The 16,696-nt window shown below is 71.3% G+C and overlaps 1 protein-coding gene across 1 annotated transcript in view; it reads left to right on the top strand.

Annotated features, from left to right (window-relative positions):
• Positions 1–14,543, top strand: part of RGS12 (regulator of G protein signaling 12) — a gene marked incomplete at its 5' end in the record, with an annotated part of 40,105 nt that extends 25,562 nt beyond the window's left edge. The window contains 15 exons of the mRNA XM_084233039.1: positions 1,987–2,156; positions 2,252–2,344; positions 2,709–2,852; positions 3,263–3,442; positions 3,532–3,685; positions 4,614–4,690; positions 5,585–5,779; positions 6,006–6,079; positions 6,432–6,558; positions 7,412–7,508; positions 8,248–8,421; positions 8,479–8,549; positions 8,765–8,918; positions 9,581–9,979; positions 14,290–14,543. Of these exons, the coding sequence (XP_084089165.1) occupies positions 1,987–2,156; positions 2,252–2,344; positions 2,709–2,852; positions 3,263–3,442; positions 3,532–3,685; positions 4,614–4,690; positions 5,585–5,779; positions 6,006–6,079; positions 6,432–6,558; positions 7,412–7,508; positions 8,248–8,421; positions 8,479–8,549; positions 8,765–8,918; positions 9,581–9,979; positions 14,290–14,501 (2,321 nt within the window). The 3' untranslated portion in view covers positions 14,502–14,543. The remainder of the gene's footprint in view (positions 1–1,986; positions 2,157–2,251; positions 2,345–2,708; positions 2,853–3,262; positions 3,443–3,531; positions 3,686–4,613; positions 4,691–5,584; positions 5,780–6,005; positions 6,080–6,431; positions 6,559–7,411; positions 7,509–8,247; positions 8,422–8,478; positions 8,550–8,764; positions 8,919–9,580; positions 9,980–14,289) is intronic.
• Positions 14,544–16,696: the final 2,153 nt, after the last annotated feature.

The raw sequence follows: 16,696 nt of genomic DNA, 5'->3' as shown, positions 1-16,696 counted from the left end.
GTCTCCAGGCTGTTCCCTGGTTGCCGCGGACCAGCACAGCAGGAGACGATGAGGCCACCTCAGGGTTGAGAGAAGCGTGCAGGGTGGTCAGGGCGTCAGCGAAAGAAATGACAAACAGACACACTTCAAGAGTGAAAATCTGAGTGTAATTCTCTTTGAGTTGGTGACCAGTAGATATATGTTTTCCAAAAGCACAGGAATGAATATCAAAGAAATTAGCTTGCTCATGGGCTCAGCCTATCACCATCAGGGAGGTGATCTACATATCAAACAATGACCATTATAGAAGAAAGGAGGAAGTTTAGAAAGACAGATAAGGGATTAAAGTTTTGGGATAAGATTTTTTAGCATTCTTGTAGTGGTTCTTGGTGGTCGTTATCTTTTGATAAGCTTCTGCCTTTTCAGGGAACTTCCGCTGAACTTCCTCTGCTTCGTTGCCCAGCCGGATCTAGGGACCGTGGCGAAAGCCATTCCTAAAGATCACTGCGGGGGGGGGGGGGGGGGGGGGGAGGTGCAGCACCTGGTGGTCACCGGTGCCCACCCCACCCTTGCGGCCGGGCCACAGGCCTTTGCACGTGTGGGTGCCCCTCACCCCTGGCAGAGGACACGCTGCCCTGATTCCTCTGTGGCCACAGCGAGACCACCTGCCCGCATGGCAGGGAGTCTGGGTCCGGGCAGTCTCCTCTGCGGGCATCCAGGAGCCTTTTGGGCTCCACACTCCACCCCGCCGCCTGCGTGGCACCTCCTTGCCGCTCTGCTTCATGGCCCGCACAGGGCCTGTGGCCTGCGTGTTCACTTGCCTGTGTGCTGGGGCCGATGTGGCTGTTTCTGGAGATTGTCCAGTCACTGCTGGCATTGCTGGTGTCACCACCCACCTGCCGTTGGGGCCTGGTTCTGGCCCTCGTGTTCCGGTCCCCCAGCCTGGATGCTGCTTCCCAGCGCGGCTTGGGCGCTCCGCTGGGCTGGTTCTAACACGGGGGTCACACACGAGTCAGGGGGGATAATATCTGTGGCTTGACCGTCACTGCTCCAGCCACTGGGCACAGGTCAGACATAAAGAGCTGAGAGTCCCCGAGCCCCAGCCCCAGAGCGCGAGTGTGGCCGTGGGAGTGCGCGTGTCTGCGTGTGGCACTGCGGGCGGCTCAGCCCTGCCTGTGGCTCTGCTTTTCCCTGCGCAGATTTAACGACCCTGAGGTGTCGCGGGCTCGTTAGGCACAGGCGGAAGCTGGCGAGTAACTGGCAGGATGCTGCAGCGATCCGCTGCAGAGGAGCTGTGAGAGTCCCCTCTCCTCTCTCAAAGCAGCTCGCTGAGCACGGTCCCCCGGGGCTGAGGTTGACGCAGGTGACGAACCAGGGGAGGAGCCGAGGACCATGCGGGGGGCTCCCGAGGGCTTGGGGGAGCTGGGGCGTCCTTCTCCGAGCTGGCACGACCCCTGAGGGATCTGGCTCTTCCCTGTGGTAGTTCGATGACCCCTGCTTTCCCTGTCCTCCCCGGGGCGCCGTCTGGTCTGGGCCCCGGGTGGGTCTGTCTGTCCGCCCGTCTGTTTTCTGGCGCGATGCTTTTGCGCTGCGGCTGCCTGACCGACTGGCTTGGGCCATGGCCCTTCAGATGCCAGCCACACGGCTGTGACCCCAGGGTCTGTGCTCCCTCACCGGCCTCTGCCCTGCCGGCCCCTCCCTAGCACGGGTCTCTGTGCCTGGTTGGCCGAACCGGCCCAGACCCGTCCCCACGTGCGCCTGTGGGGACTCGGGCGGCGTGAGGGGCGCAGGGCCCGGGACACGGGTTACACTAGCCCCTCTGCCCCTGGGAGCCGCGGCCTGCGCAGCGCTGGCCCCTGCTGCCCTCCCTGGCCGCTGTGGTGGGCTGGCCGTGGGGTGGCCAGCGTCCCTCCCTGGGCCCTCTGCGGGCCTCAAGGGCCGCGGTGGACGCGGCGGCCGCTCGGGGCTGGCAGGCCGGGCGCCCCACGCAGGCTTGCTGTCCCGCAGAGCTGAGCGGCGCCGACCTGAAGGACTGCGCGAGCAGCCACAGCCTGAGCAGCAACGCCAGCCTGCCCAGCGTGCAGAGCTGCCGGCGCCTGCGTGAGCGGAGGGTGGCCAGCTGGGCCGTGTCCTTCGAGCGGCTGCTGCAGGACCCGCTGGGCGTCCGCTACTTCTCGGTGAGTGCCCGGAGGGCCCGCGGGCCGGGCGGGGGCGGGCGGGGGCGGGCCGGGGCGCGGGGGGCCGGGCGCGCGTGACGGCCGGGCCTCCCCAGGACTTTCTGCGGAAGGAGTTCAGCGAGGAGAACATCCTCTTCTGGCAGGCCTGCGAGCGCTTCCGCCGCGCGCCCGCGCACGACCAGCGGGAGGTGAGGCGGGAGTGTTTCCACGCGGCGCGCGGCTCGCGCGTGACAGTCAGCCCGGCGCAGCTGGGACGGCGCAGGGCGGGGCGCGGCCACGGGGGGCGTCCACGGGGGGCCACGGGGGAGTCACGGGGGGCGCGGCCACGGGAGGCACGGCCACTGGGGGCAGCCACGGCGGGGGCGGCCACGGGGGCGCGGCCACGGGGGGCGCAGCCGGGCCTCGGGTGGGGCTCGGGTGGGGTGGGGCCTGGAGGCCGGGCCCGGGGGGCTGCCGGGTGGGGCCCCCCTCCCAGTCTGCCCCGGCCTGGCCCTCACCCCCGCGGAGCCGCTTCCCGGGCTTGGACCACGCGGCTCAGCCCGGCCCCTGCAGCTCGCCCACAGGGCCCGGGAGATCTTCAGCAGGTTCCTGTGCAGCAAGGCCACCACCCCTGTCAACATCGACAGCCAGGCCCAGCTGGCCGACGACACCCTCAACGCCCCGCACCCCGACATGTTCAAGGAGCAGCAGCTGCAGGTGCCTGCCTTGGTTTCCCGCCGGGCCGGGTGGGCTCGCGTTCAGAGGCTGCAGCCCGCAGGGAGCCCCCACCGGCCAGCGCGGAGCCAGGGCGGGTAGCGCAGCCTGGGCCTCAGCCGGCAGCGACCGGGGCTGCACACAGCGCGCGCCCGCGCCCCCCACCATTCAGCCCGCGCGTGGGCTTGGCTGTGGCCTCCGTGGACTTGCACGGTCGCTGTGAAGTCCGGGAAGCCGTTCCCAGGGCTGGTCTCACTTCCTGTGGGTGTCCAGTTGCTTTTGGTTTTGTCTGATTTAACTGAGACCCTCCAGACCAGCTGCCGGCCTTGGTGTCGGCCCCACCAGACTCTGGGCCGAGTGTCCTGCTGCTCCCGCCGCCTGGCCCTGGCCCTGACCTGCCACGTTGCCGGCAGATCTTCAACCTGATGAAGTTTGACAGCTACACCCGCTTCCTGAAGTCCCCGCTGTACCAGGAGTGCATCTTGGCGGAGGTGGAGGGCCGGCCGCTCCCCGACGCCCGGCAGGTGCCCGGCAGCCCGGCCTCCAAGCACAGCGTCGGCTCCGACCACTCCAACGTGTCCACACCCAAGAAGGTGCGGCGGGGCCCACGGGACACCAGGGCGGGGGCGGCCTGCGGACCCGGGGCCGGTGTGTCCAGCCCACACTCTCTGTCTGGCAGCAGCTAAGTGGGAAGTCACGGTCCGGTCGCTCCCTGAATGAAGACCCGGGCGACGAGGACAGCGAGAGGAGGCGCAAGGGGGCGTTTTTCTCCTGGTCCAGGACCCGGAGCACCGGCCGCTCCCAGAAGAAGAGGGGCCTCGGCGACCAGGCCAAGGGTGGGTGCGGGCAGCTCCGCGGGCGGGCGGCAGGCGGGGTCGCGGCAGGCAGGGTCTCGGCAGAGCCGGGCGCCGGGTGGAGGCGGAGCCGTCGGCCCACGGCCCTCTGCACGCGGGTGCATCTTGGCCGTCCTTTCTGTGGCCGGATCTGAAGGGGCCCTTCCAGGCGATGCCCGTGGGCTCTCTCCTCCGCCTGCGTTTCTGGGAGGACGCTGAGGGTCCGCTGGCCCGCACCCTGGGGAGGCCTGGGGTGCTGGCCTTTTGCCGGCCCAGAAGCCGAGAGAGGCGGGGGGCAGCAGGGCTGGTGGGGGGCCAGGGCGTTGTGTAAGTAGGGGAGTCATGTTCCAAGACGTGACTTGAACACGGGGCTGAGGTGGGGCGGGGGCACCCAGAGTGGCGGGGGTTCCCGGAGCAGGCGCCCTCACGTCCAGGGCGCCAGGGGCTGGGGAGAAAGGCGAAGCTGAGGGGGAGGCCCTAGGCGCAGAAGCCCGTGGTCAGAGGGAGATGGGTGAGAGTGTACCTCACGCCACCTGTCCCCCCAGCACCCAGGGCCGGGCACCGCCCACTCCCGTGGGGCCTGTGAATCCTGATTCCAGGACCGGCCCCTGCCCGGTTGGGGCTGGGCTGGGCTGTGTCTCGAGCCCTCCTGGAGGTCCAGAGGAGCCAGTGGCTGCCACGGCCCCTGGTGACAACAGGGGTGCGGTTGGCGGCCTCCTTGGAGCTTTGTGGGAGACGTGGGGCAGCCACTGGCAGCACGACGCAGCCACTGGGGTGCCCGCAGCTGAGCTGAAATGTCCAGACTCCACCAAGGGTGGAGCGCGGGGCCGGCGGGCACGTCGGGGGTCCGCTCCGGTCTGGGGCCTATCCGGCCGGGGCCTCTGTGCGGACAGTGAAGTCGCACGCTCTGATTTTCCGCGTCTCCCTGCAGACACCCCCCACGCCAGCGGAGGCCTCGGCCGCAGGGGGTCACAGGGCTCCGTGTCCTCTGCGGGGAGCCTGGACCTGGTGAGTGCCCGCTGCCCCGCCCGCCCCTGCGAGGTGCCCGTGCCCATGGCCCCGATGCTTGAGGCCGGTCCAGAAGAGCTGCCCCATGCTCGGGGCCCCAAAATACTTCGGCGTCTATTTCTGGCGTCGGCGTGTTCTCCCCCGTGAGCCTCTTCCTGCGCTCCTGCAGGCGCCCGCCTCTGTCCCGCGCCTGACCCTCCCTCAGCACAGACCCCGGGCTCCGCCCCGCCTCCGCTGCCCTGGCCCGTTCCCTTGGGGGGGGGCGTGCCTGCCCACCACCCGCGCCCGCGGGGCCTTTGCCTGGCACCATGGCCAGCGCCCTGGCTGCTCGGAGTGGTCGGGCAGCAGCTAAAGTGGAGTGTGGGTCCTTTTCCGTGGTGCTCGAGGACAGGATGCAGCAGGGATCCCGTCAGCCCTGCAGCCCCCCGAACCCAGGGCGTGGGCGAAGCGTGTCACAGTGCATCACGGGGGTGGGGGCCGCCGCCACCCGCCGACCTTTCGCAGATACCGCTGGGGAGGAGGGGGTGGGACACCGGGAGGAGGTGGTGACCACAAGGCCACAGCCCAGGCCGCTCATGCCTTGGGAGGTGGGGCGACACCCGCTCAGACCAGAGCTCTGCCCATGAGCTCTCCCCGAAAAGCAGCCATTTCCTGGGCGCTGGACTTGAGCTGACGGGGTCACGCCCCCGCCGGAGGGCGGCAGAGAGTTGGCCTGGCCCAGCCCCGCGGGACACGTGACGCCCGTGCTCGAGCGGGAGCCCCTGCACGCCTGCCCGGCCCACTGCCCAGCCGGCCTGTGCCCCTGGGCCTGGCCCCGTTGTGTCTCTGGGGCCGACATGCTGCCGGCCTCCCGGCGTCCCTATGACGCCCGCCCGCCCTGTCTCCTGCTCCCAGCCCGAGGCCGGCAGGACCCCGGCGCCCGAGAGGGACAAGGCGGGCCAGCACTGCCGCGTGCAGCTCCCCGACGGCTCGTCCTGTGCGGTGCTGCTGAGGCCCGGGCTGTCGGTCAAGGAGGTGCTGGCCGGGCTCTGCGAGCGGCACGGCATCAACGGGGCCGCCGTGGACCTTTTCCTGGTGGGCGGCGACAAGGTACTGACCTGCTGACACACTCACTGACCTGTGGGCTGAGCCCGCTCCCCCTGAGGCCCTGGCCCGCTGGGCTGTGCCCCCTGTAAGAGCTGCCGGCTCTGGGCGCTGGTGTTAGTGGTGCCTGGGTGGCCCCAGACACTCTCCCTGGCGCGCAGCTGCACGGCACACGGGGCGCGAGGCGCGGGCCAGCCTGCAGCCCTGAGAGGCTGTGTCTCCTGCCCCACAGCCGCTGGTGCTGCACCAGGACAGCAGCGTCCTGGAGTCTCGGGACCTGCGTCTGGAGAAGCGGACTTTATTCCGGTGAGAGGAAAGTCCCTGTCCTCAGCTGTCCAGGGCCCCCCGCTGTCTGCCCTGCTGGCCATACCCCACCCAGTGCCTCGCAGACCCAGAGTCTGTGCCAGCTCAGCGTCCACAGCCTGCCACAGGGACGTGGGGGCGGCCACAGGCAACACCCAGACTCCAAGGGGCGGAGGGCAGCAGCCCAGGTGCTCGGGCCAGCGGAGCTCTGGCCACATGGGGGACGACCGCCCTGGGGTGGGCTCCCGGAAACCCTGGAGAGGCCCTGGGTGCCTCCTCCCGCCCAGGCCTGGCCCGCCCTCCGTTCAGGGCGCACGGCCCAGCAAAACCTGCTCTGTCCTGCTGCCCCACACAGGCTGGACCTCGTCCCGATTAACCGGTCAGTGGGGCTCAAGGCCAAGCCCACCAAGCCTGTCACGGAGGTGCTGCGGCCCGTGGTGGCCAAGTACGGCCTGCACCTGAGCGAGCTGGTGGCCCGGCTGGTGAGTGCCCGCGCCCGGCGCAGGTTGGCCCTTCCAGCGGCCTCCGCGCAGGCAGGCGGCAGGGGTGTCGCCCCTGCCGTCTGCTCCTCACCTGTGGACGCCGGTCTCCTGGAGGCGGTCTAGCTGGGGTCAGGGGGCCCAGAGCGAGAACAAGCTAAAGCCCGAGACGTGCCCAGCACCTGCAGCCTCGGGCAGCCCTGCACCCGCTTGGGGTCTGGCCCGCGGAGGCCTGACCCGGCGCTGCCCAGATGTCCCTCCCCGGCTCTGGGCGTGGAGCCACCTGGCATTTCCAGCAGGGCTGTGGGGTCTCAGGCAGTTCGCCCGGAACAGGCGCTGATGCTGGCGGTGGGGCTGGGCTGGCCACGAGCTGGCCGTGAGAGGACGCTGCAGCGCATGTGATTCCGGGGTCCTCAGGACTGTGATTGCCCTAGACTTGGCCGCCATGGTGTTCAGGGGCTTCATGTGAAGGAGGGGGCCATGGTGAGTGCCCTGAGGGGGACCCTGAGGTCTCCGCCCGGCTCAGGAGGGCCAGCTCTCGGGCCAGCTCTCGGGCCAGCGTAGTGCGGCCTGGCCTCAGGCTCCAGGGCAGGCACTGGCCCGTGATCCTCCGGGTCTCTCTGGTGTGGGGTGTGTGTGCCAATGGCAGTGGAGCTGCTGTGGCCTCCTGACCTCCCAGCCTCAGCCACGGCCCTGGCCCTTCCCAGGGAGAGTAGCCTGGCCCCTGGCTGTTGGGGGCCATGCACGCCAGGATGCCTGCAGTGGTGCCCCTGCCTGGGTGCCCGTCTGCCAGGGTGCAGCAGCCGTCCTGGGTGTTCTGGCCTGGGGACCCTCTCAGCACCACCTGTGCCTCCAGAGTGGCGAGAAGGAGCCCCTGGACCTTGGCGCCCCCATAGCGAGTCTGGATGGACAGCGGGTCATCCTGGAGGAGAGAGACCCCTCCCGAGGAAAAGGTGGGTGAGGCCTTTTCTGGCCACTGGCCCTTCCGCCCTGCTCCTGAAAGCCTGGGACACCACCCATCCCACCGGCGGCCTCTTAGGGTCTTGGGCCTGGTGACCGCTGCCGCAGCAGAGCACACCCCCCGGGCGTCTGGTCATCTGATGTTGCGGGGTCTCCCTGGGCTGCCCCTCCGCTGTGGCGGGAGTGCCGGGCCACTGCCCCGGGCGCTCAAGTGCCGAGTCTGGACAGAGGGCTCTGCTCCGGGGCCCGAGCCCCTGCCCTGGCTGTGGTCAGCTGGCGCCCAGTGGGGGCCAAGTGACAGGCTTGGTGGTGGTGATGCCGGCGTCCCGGGTGCAGAGGCCACTCCCCATCCTGCCGTGGCCGCAGCCCTGCCCAGAGTCCCCAACTCAGCCCCTTCCTGGCAGGGCATTAGCCAGGGTGTCTTCCGGAAGGGGCTTTCTGGAACCCGCCTGCCAGTGCTCCAGGTGCGAAGGTGGCTTCCCAGGACTGCACTGTCCTTTTTTGGGCTCAGCCCAGCGAGGAGGTGGAGAAGTTTCTCCTCTGCCCTGCGGGCCCAGGACAGCAGAGGCCCCGGGCATGTGGGTTCTGGAGAAAGCTTTTCCCTGGGCCTTGTGCCTGGGGTGGCGGGTGCCCCCCCCAGGGTCCCCGGGGTGGGCGGGGTGGAGGCCGGGTCTCCTGTGCGGGCCAGGTGGCCTTGGGCAGCTGAGGGAGCGGGCTGTTGTCCCGAGCCAGGTGTGCAAGCTGCTGCTTTCTGGAGCGTCCGCCAGGCGCGGAGTGGGCCTGCGCCCCCCACATCCCGAGGCGGCGTGCTCCTCGGCGGCCTCCGTGGGCCGCGTCCTCGACCGCCCGGGCGGCGCTGGGCAGGGGCCGTGGCCCTGGAGACGCAGCTCTCGACCACACGGACCGGTGGGTGGTGGCGCGGCCCCGGGGGCCACGAGGCTCATCTCCTGTCCGCACCCGCAGAGAAACAGAAGAGCGCGGCCAGCAAGCAGAGCGCGGCGCCCGGAGCCGGCGCCAGAGCCCACGCGGCTGCGGTAATCCCCGGCCCCGGCCCCGGCCCCACCGCCCCTCCCGCCCCCCGCGCTCGCTCCGGCGCCCGCTAGCCCGCCCGGGTGGCCGCCCGGGCTGGCCCCCTCGTGCCCTCCGCACCGGCCCGGCCGGGACTGGCCGCTGGGCGGGCCGGGCCGGCGCGAGGGTGGGCAGCGGCGCGGGGTGGCGCGTGTGGACTGTGGCTTTCCTTCCGCCGCAGGGAGAGGAGAGGGCGCTGGGCAAGTCTAATTCTATTAAAATAAAAGGCGAACGCGGAAAGCACGCCAGGGAGCCGCGGCCGGCAGAGAGAGAGGGCTCCGCCGCGAAGGCTGCGGGGAAGAAGTATCAGAAGATTAACCTGGACGAAGCGGAGGGTACGTTTCCTTTCACGACCCCGCGCTCCGTGGCGAGTGCCGGGTCCGCGTCGTGCGCTCGGCGCGCTGCGTCCAGGGGCTGCCGTCGCGACGCCACGGGCGCTCATGCCCGTCCCTGGAGCCCCGGCTTCCAGCCGCCAGCCGCGCCCCACGGCCAGGGCCCCCTGAGGAGCGGCCCCCGCCCCCCTCGCAGACGCCCATGGCGGAGCTGTGCTCAGAGCAGCAGCAACGCGGCCCCCGCCCCTGCCCTGCCGGCCTCGGGGCTCCTACCCGAGGGGGGGGCCGGCCCGGAGTCCCACGGAGACGGGCGTGTCCCCGCACCTGGCCGCCCTAACGCTGGAGCCGGGTGAGCACTAGACACGGCTGCGTTTAGGCGCCTCCGCCCCGAGCAGCGGACGCAGTCACAGGGCAGAAGAGGGTTCTGGACAGGTCAGCGAAGGGACGGGCACACGGCCGGCCCCAGGGCAGCACGGGGTGGGCGCCGCTGCCCAGGACCCCGGCCAGGATGCCGGGTTGCAGAGGCCCGGTGCCTGCGGCCCCCTCCCTCTCGTGGGTCTCAGGGCTCCCGGCCAACCGCGGCTGTGCCTCGGGGCGGCAGGATGCTGGGCCGGGCGTCCCGGCGGGTGAGCTCAGTGCGCTGTCCCTGTGGTTTCCGTCCACAGAGTTTTTTGAGCTCATCTCCAGGGCCCAGAGCAGCCGAGCAGACGACCAGCGCGGGCTGCTGAGGAAGGAGGACCTGGAGCTGCCGGAGTTCCTGCGCCTGCCGGCCCGCGCCCCAGCCCCCGCCCCGCCCCTCTGCCGCCTGCAGAGCCCGGCCACCAGCCCCAGCTCCAGCGACAGCCCGTCTGGGGCCAGCCCGCCCGGGCCGAAGCCTCCCTTCTGCGTCCCCCTGAGCCCGACCCCCCACGAGCAGGAAGCAGCGGCCGGGGGCATCCAGACCGTGGAGGGGGGGCATGAGGCCGACCTGACGCTCACGGGGGAGGGGGACATCAGCAGCCCCAACAGCACCTTACTGCCCCCTCCCCCAGCCCCGCAGGACACAGCTGGACCTCCGAGACCAGGTACCTCTGGGTTTTGACCCCCCGCTCGCCTCGGGCTCCTCGCCATTCTGCGCCCCCAGTGTCGGCCCCCGGGCGCCCGTCGGGAGCAGCCACCTGGCCAAGCCTGGCGCCCCCAAGGCCAGGCTGGGGCAGCTGACCAGGGCGGGGATGCCCATGCTCGCTCCCGCCTCCCCCTGGAGCGGCTCCACCCCCAGATGTGCCCGTGTACCCCAGGCCGCCTCCGCGTGCTCGTCTTGAGGCTGAACAGAGGCAGCCTCCGTCGTGAGGCCCTGTGTGACCTGGAGCGGCAGCCTGTGGCCTTGGCAGCCATTGGGGCTGGGGCAGAGCCGAGGGTCCCTGCATGGAGCGGGCGCCCCAAGGACCGTGTTGGGGACAGCAGGAGCCCCCCAGAGGTCTGGCCTGGGTGGGCGGGGAGGGCGCCATCCGACCAAGGGCCGGACCGTCCCTTGGTCATGGCTGTCCCTGTCCCAGGAGGGCCCGGCGGCCCTGGGACGCGGGCCGATCTGCGGGGGGCTGGGGCTGCGGGAGCTGCAGCCCTGCTCTGCGGGCATCAGCACGCGTGGTGGGTGGCTCCGGGGTGGCCCCGCCGTGCGTGTGGCCCTGCAGCTCCCGCCCTGGCTCGCCGGGCCTGTGCCTCCGGGGGTAATAAACTCTGCGTCTCACCGTGCACTGGCGTAAACTTTCTTCCTTTCTTTTGAAAACTTATTTCCATCTTGGATGTGTTTTAACCCAGGGAAAGTCCTCGTTGCAGGGAGGTCCGTGGGTTGACCTGCACACGCTGTGTTTGGACTGTGCCGGCCCCTGGGCAGACTTTTTGGGCGCTCCGCTGGGGAGGACAGACAGGTAGGGTGGGGCCAGGCCTCCCCTTTATGGCACAGGTGAGCGGCCAGGCGGTCCACCCCAGAGCCCAGCCGAGCCGGTGGCCGCCCCGTGAGCCCCACCCCCCGGGCATCCAGTATCTCCCCGAACAGTGGAGCGGACGCCTGCGTGGGCGCAGAGGCCCCGTGTCCTGCCCTCAGGGTACCTCTCGTCTAGAGCAGAGAGACCCGTGGAACCTGGGCTCCAGAGAGAAGGGGCCGCCTCAGGCTGGCCTGTGCCCCTACATGCCCACGCCGTGCCGGGCCGGCCCCCAGGCTCCGCTGCCTTCACGACCGCCTCTGCGTGGAGCCCAGCCTCGGTGCGAACTTGCGGGGTTTGGGAGGCCTTCCTCTCCCTGGACACAGGCTCACTGCCCCCGGCTGAGCACCCCGGTCCTGTCCTGGGCCAGGCTCCCACCTCTGTGCCGTGGTCACACCGGTGCGGGGGGGTGGGGGGAGGGTCCTCACAAAGCCAGCCCGGCCTGGGGTCCCTCGCGGCAGAGACGCTGCTCTCCACCCCTGGGGCTTTTCCCTGGGAGCCGCAGGCCAGGCCCACGCAGGCCGCGCCCTCGCCTTGGTGGTGCGGGCTGCAGTCCCAGGAGCCCACCCGACCCGGCAGCCGGGTGCTCCGCCCAGGCCCACACAGCTCGGTCTCACGGGAGGGCGCCCACCGTCCTGGACGCAGCCGTGGGGGCTGCCCACCCCAGGAGAGTCCGCGTCTCCGCAGCCCTCAGCTCCCTGTTCCCAGGGCCGCCCAGGGTGGCCTGTCCGTGCCGGGAACTCCCTCCGGCAGAAGCCTGACCCTTTGGTCTGGGGAGGCCGGGGACAGCAGGCCCTTCCCGGGCGTGGCGGGCCCTGTGCCTCCTCCCCGGCCTGCGTGGTGCTGTCCTTCGGTCCCGTGGGGCCCAGCGCCCCTGGCCTGCATTCCCTGCTGCCACCTGGCAGCCTGCGGGGCCCCTGGCCCTGCTCTGCTCAGCCCGGCCTCTGGCTCTCCGTGATCCACCCCACGCAAGGGTCACGCGACGAAGCCGTGGCCTAGACCTCAGCTGCCCCTCCCCCAGCCCGCCGCCGGGACCCTGGCCTGCAGCCTCTTCCCGGGCTCCCCCCCGCCCGGCCCTCCTCTCACGTGCTCGGAACGTATTTGCTGAACCAGGAACTTTAATTGGGTCCCCCAGTCACGGTGCCGGGCCACAGACCTCTGGGGGTACGATGGGGACTCAGACAGGGTCCGTGGAGGCTGGGATGGGCGGGGTACCCCGGCTGGCGGAGGCCTGGGGCGCCCAGCAGGGTGGGGGCTGAAGGCGGGCCACAGGGCCCTCCCCCCCTCCCCCCAGGTTCCAGTTCAGCCACACCTGTGTGTCTCTGCCGCGGGGACACCGGGCGCCGCCAGGGAGGCTTCGCGGAAGAGGCGTGTCTGGAAGGACACACGGGACCCGGCCGAGCAGTTCAGAGCTTGGGGTGGAAGCTGCAGTGGAGGGTCTGGAGACCGGAGCGTCCCCCTGGGGCAGGGCCAGGCATGGCACAAGCAGCTGGCAGAGGGAGGGCCTGGAGGTGGTGGAGGGGTCGGCGCCCCATGCCCGGCCCCCCGGTGCACCCCCAGCCGCGGCGTGCCTGGGAGGAGGTGCTGACCTGTCCAGAGCCCTGACCCACCGGCCAGGTGAGGGGCGCCCGAGAGGTCTTGGCTGCGGCGGGGGCTCCAGGAGGCCCTGCCAGAGGGCCGTGGGGAGCCGCAGGCCCGGGGCGGGGGTGCCCGGTAGCGCGGCGGGCGCGGCCCGGAGCAGGGGGACTGGATGGCGGCTGAGCGAGCGCCGGGAGCAAGCGGCGGCCCAGAGCAGCACCGGCTCCTTGGGAACTGGCCCCCGCCCCAGCCCCGCAGGCGGCACGCCCTGCACCAGGTGGCTCCGCGCAGGCCTGGGCTTGGGGCCTGACGCTGCCTCTGCACCCTGGGCCCGGCCACTGAGTCACGGCCCGGCGGCCGCGCACCCGGGAGAGCAAGTCAGCGGCTGCAGGAAGGGCTGGGCGGCGGCCGCCCTCCACGACACCACCCTGGCCCCGGCCAGGCGGCCCCGCCCGGAGGACACGGCGCGCCTCCACCCCGAGCCCAGCTGCCCGGGGCCCAAGGGCCCGGCCCGTCCTCCTTCACAGCCGCAGCAGGCCGCGAGCCCCGCCTTCCCACACCGGAGTCAGAGGTGGAGCCCAGCCCTGCCAGCCGCTCCTGGCCCTGCAGCACCCGCGGGCGCCAGTGGGTGGCCCCGGCAGGTTTGCTGCGTGACTAAGGGATGGCCCGGGAGGAGCTGCTTCGGGTCCTGCAGCTCCACAGAGCTCTGGGCGCTGGCAAGGGGGCGCCGTCTTCTGAAGCCTCTCCCAAGGCTCCGCCGCCACCGTTGCCACCGGCCTGCGGCCACCACCATTGCCACGGCCTGTCTGAAGGTGGTGGGGCGGCGCCGGGCGTGGCACCCACGCCCCGTGGACGCCTGGGCGGAGACCACTCCTCTGCCGCCTGGACTTGTCCGCGGGTGGGCTGTGCCCTGGGGGACGCACCTCTGCCCACAGCCCCAGACGCTCGCGGGAGGCCCCAGGGGGTTCCACTCTCAGATGGGAGGGGGGTCCTCCCCACCAGCCAGGCCCTGCAGGGGCAGTCAGTGAAGTGGAACCATGTCCTGGCTGGACCTCAGGTCCGGCTGGGGCGGCTCACAGTGGGGACAGCAGGGGCACCTTCAGGCCAGGCCTGGAGGGGGTGCGGTGCCGAGACGGGGGGTGCTCCTGGGGTCACAAAATGGCAGCATGGGGGGCACAGCCCCAGGTCATGATGGTTGTGATGGAGCAGGGGGTGCGGAACCTGGGGGAGGGGCCAGGAGGGCCTGAGCTTCTGGGCGGGCAGAGTATGTGGCCGCTGGGGCGGCCTGGGCCCCTGCTCCACCCTGACCTGTGAGGCCTGTGGGGGCAGGGCACCCCCTGAGAGTGCCTGGGGAGCCCCGGGCATGGCCCTCCACTGCCTCTGCCTGCATAGCCTTCGGCCTAAGGGGCCTCCCCGCTAGCCCTTGGGGGGGGCGGTCAGGACATGGTGGTCTTGGGGAGCCTGGGCAGGTGTCCCTGTGTCAAGTGGGGGGAAATAGGGGGGAGGGGGGCTCTCCTCTGGCCACCCTGAGTCCCTGAGTCCCTCGGAGTGCCCGGGGGCGGGTACCAGCCTTCTCCTTTGCCATCAACCCCACCAGATGGGCGGGGCGCAGGGCATCCTTCCTGCCACCCTCACCCCACACCCCCTTGCAGCCCGGCTAGGGGCAGGGTGGCGGGGAGAGCTGCCCACCAGAGGTGGGGGCAAGGCTTGGGGTGCATTTCTGGAAGCTCTCCACGACCTGTGGAGGTGCCAGGGATGGCAGCGGCCCCCAGGATGGCTGCGGGGCTCCAGCGTCAGGGCGGGGCACACAGTGACCCTCTCTTCTCCTGTGGCAGGCGGCGGGGCCCGCGGCAGCAGAGGCCTCCCGGTCAGCACCATCATCGATGTGGACTGCGCTGTGGGCTCCGCACCAGGGCCGGGGGCGTGGACAGGACCCTGGAGGGCATGGGCCAGCAGGCCCCCCACGTCAGAGCCCCCCAGCCCGAGCCCCGGTGGGGGCGGGCCCGCCAAGCCCAAGGCCGGCCCGCACCACGCAACCTTCGTCTGAGGCTGCCCGCTGCCCAACCCGCGCCCAGCCCTGCCGCCTGGACACCGGGCAGCCTGTGACCCCGGGGGGGCGGCCTGAGCCTCCCAGGCCCTTGGAGGGGCCGCCTCGCCAGCACGCCCGCGAGAAGAAAGCAGGTGTGGACAGCGCGCCGCCCGCGCTGCCCCTGGCCCCGCAGTTCTCAATAAAGCTCTCTGCGGCCCCCAAGGACTGGCTTCGTGCTGGGGGTGGGCTCGAAGGCCCTGCCCGCGTGGGGCCCTGCGACAGACGCGGGAGCCGTGGTGCCAGGGGGCGCAGTCGGTGGGCCAGCCATGCCGCCAGGCCCAGGCCCGGGTCCGGCCTGCCCCGGGGTCCCCGGGGTCAACGCAGGCGCTCCCCCCGGCTTGGTGACTGGAGGCTGGACTAGGGCTGCAGCTCCCTGCCAGGTCTCCTGCCTGCACCCCAGCTGGGGGCATTGGGCCACTGTGCCCCCTCCCTGCCCTTGGCCTCCCTCAGAGGGGTGGCTGGCGGGGTCATCTGTGGACGGCCAGCTGGGCCGAGACCTGAGCGTGGAGACCGGGGAAGGAGCACGTCGGAGGCCCGGGGGGCAGGGAGGGGGGGCAGGTGGGGCTGGAGCCCAGCGCAGAGGCGTGTGAGGTCAGGCCCACGGGCAGGGCCGCGTGTGGCTTGGTTGGAGTGGACGGAGATGGCAGCGGGGCCCACGTGGAGCAGTGGGGGCCTCCCCCCAGCGCTGGAGGGGCTTGCCAGGCCTGCCCGTCAGTGCAGGCGGCAAGGGCTGCCCCAGCAGGCAGTGCTCTAGGCGGGGCCAGGAGGCGGTGGGTGGGGAGAGGCGCAGCACCCGCCATGCCCCGGCCCACCTGCTTGGCACCCGCTGTGCTCCCAGCTGGGGCAGCTGCAGTGTCTGTCCCCCCCCAACACAGAGAGTGGCTGGGGTGTGTGGTATCCCCAGGTCAGCCCAGAGGGCCAACCTTTCTCCCCTGTGTGGGCAGGGGCTGCCCGGCACCCCCCGGGCAGCTCGGGAAGGGCACAGAAGGGCCCTGCGTGGCACTCCTCGAGCCAGGCTCCCGTGCCCAGGCAGCAAGCCCCAAGGGTGCCGTGGTGCGCGGGGTTGGGGCCCGCCCCGCTCCCAGACGAGGAGGGCCAGGCGCTTGCGGACTTGGGCGTGCCCCTTGGGCTCCACGGGGACCTGGCAGCCCCAGAGACGGCCTGGCCCACCAGGGCAGGGGTGTGAGACGGGGCAGGGCAGCTCGTCCAGGCTGCCGGGGGCCCAGGTCTGAGGCCCAGGGTTGGGGTGTTTTCCTGGCAATGTCCAGCAAAGGGAGTGGACACTCCCGAGCACCTCCAATCAGGGCAGGCTTGTGGGCAGCTCCGTACCCCCGATCTGCTCCCACGAGGGTCCCCACCTCGCCCGACCTGGAAGAGTGGGCGGCGCTCACAGCCCCCCGGCACCTGGTGCCCTCCAGGGACAGTCTGGGCCTCTGAGAGCTCAGCGTGGTCAGGCAGTGGTCAGCCGAAGCCAGGCAGGCCCTGGCCTGGGAGTCATCCGGGAAGACGTCCTGTGGGAAGTTTCTGAGCCGAGTCCTGCAGTGACTCTCAGAGCCGGGACCAGCGCAGCTGAGGAGGCGACGGCGGGGCGCTTGGGCAAGGCGGGGAGCGGGCCGCAGGGGCCATGGGCCCACACGGGAGGCAGCCGGGTTAATCATTTGCCGGAGGCCTTGACCCCCACCTGCCCTGGCCGCTCTGCTCCCGCTGCCCTCACGCCTGCTCTGGGGGAGCCATGGGGTGCCGGGCCTGGGTCCCCAGCCCCTGCCTGACATCCAGGCTGTCCCTGCTGCTGCTGCTGCTGCTGCTGCTGCTGCTGCCACTTCGAGGGGCCCAGCCCCAGGCCGGCGGGGTGAGCACTGACCCTCCCACAGTGGCCGTGGGCTGCGCGTGCCCACTCTGGAGGCCGGTGGGGGTGGCCGGGCAGGGGTGTGGGCGGCGAGGGCCACTGTGGAGAGAGATGGCGCAGGGGGGCTCGCAAGGGCTGGGGACACCATCTTGCACTCACCTGGGGGCGTGGGGTCACTGCCCGCGGCCTCTGTGCTCACGGCACTCGAGGTGGGGGCAGGGGCCTCGGAGGGTGCCACGGCGGCCCTCCAGGAGTCCAGCCTCCAAGCCAGCCTGACTTACCCCTTGGGCTTGGCGGCTGGGGCAGG

Source organism: Talpa europaea (assembly GCF_964194135.1).
Source record: "Talpa europaea genome assembly, chromosome: 5".
NCBI lineage: Eukaryota > Metazoa > Chordata > Mammalia > Eulipotyphla > Talpidae > Talpa > Talpa europaea.
The sequence above is the reverse complement of the archived record's forward strand: the minus strand, read 5'-3'. Positions and strand labels throughout refer to the sequence as shown.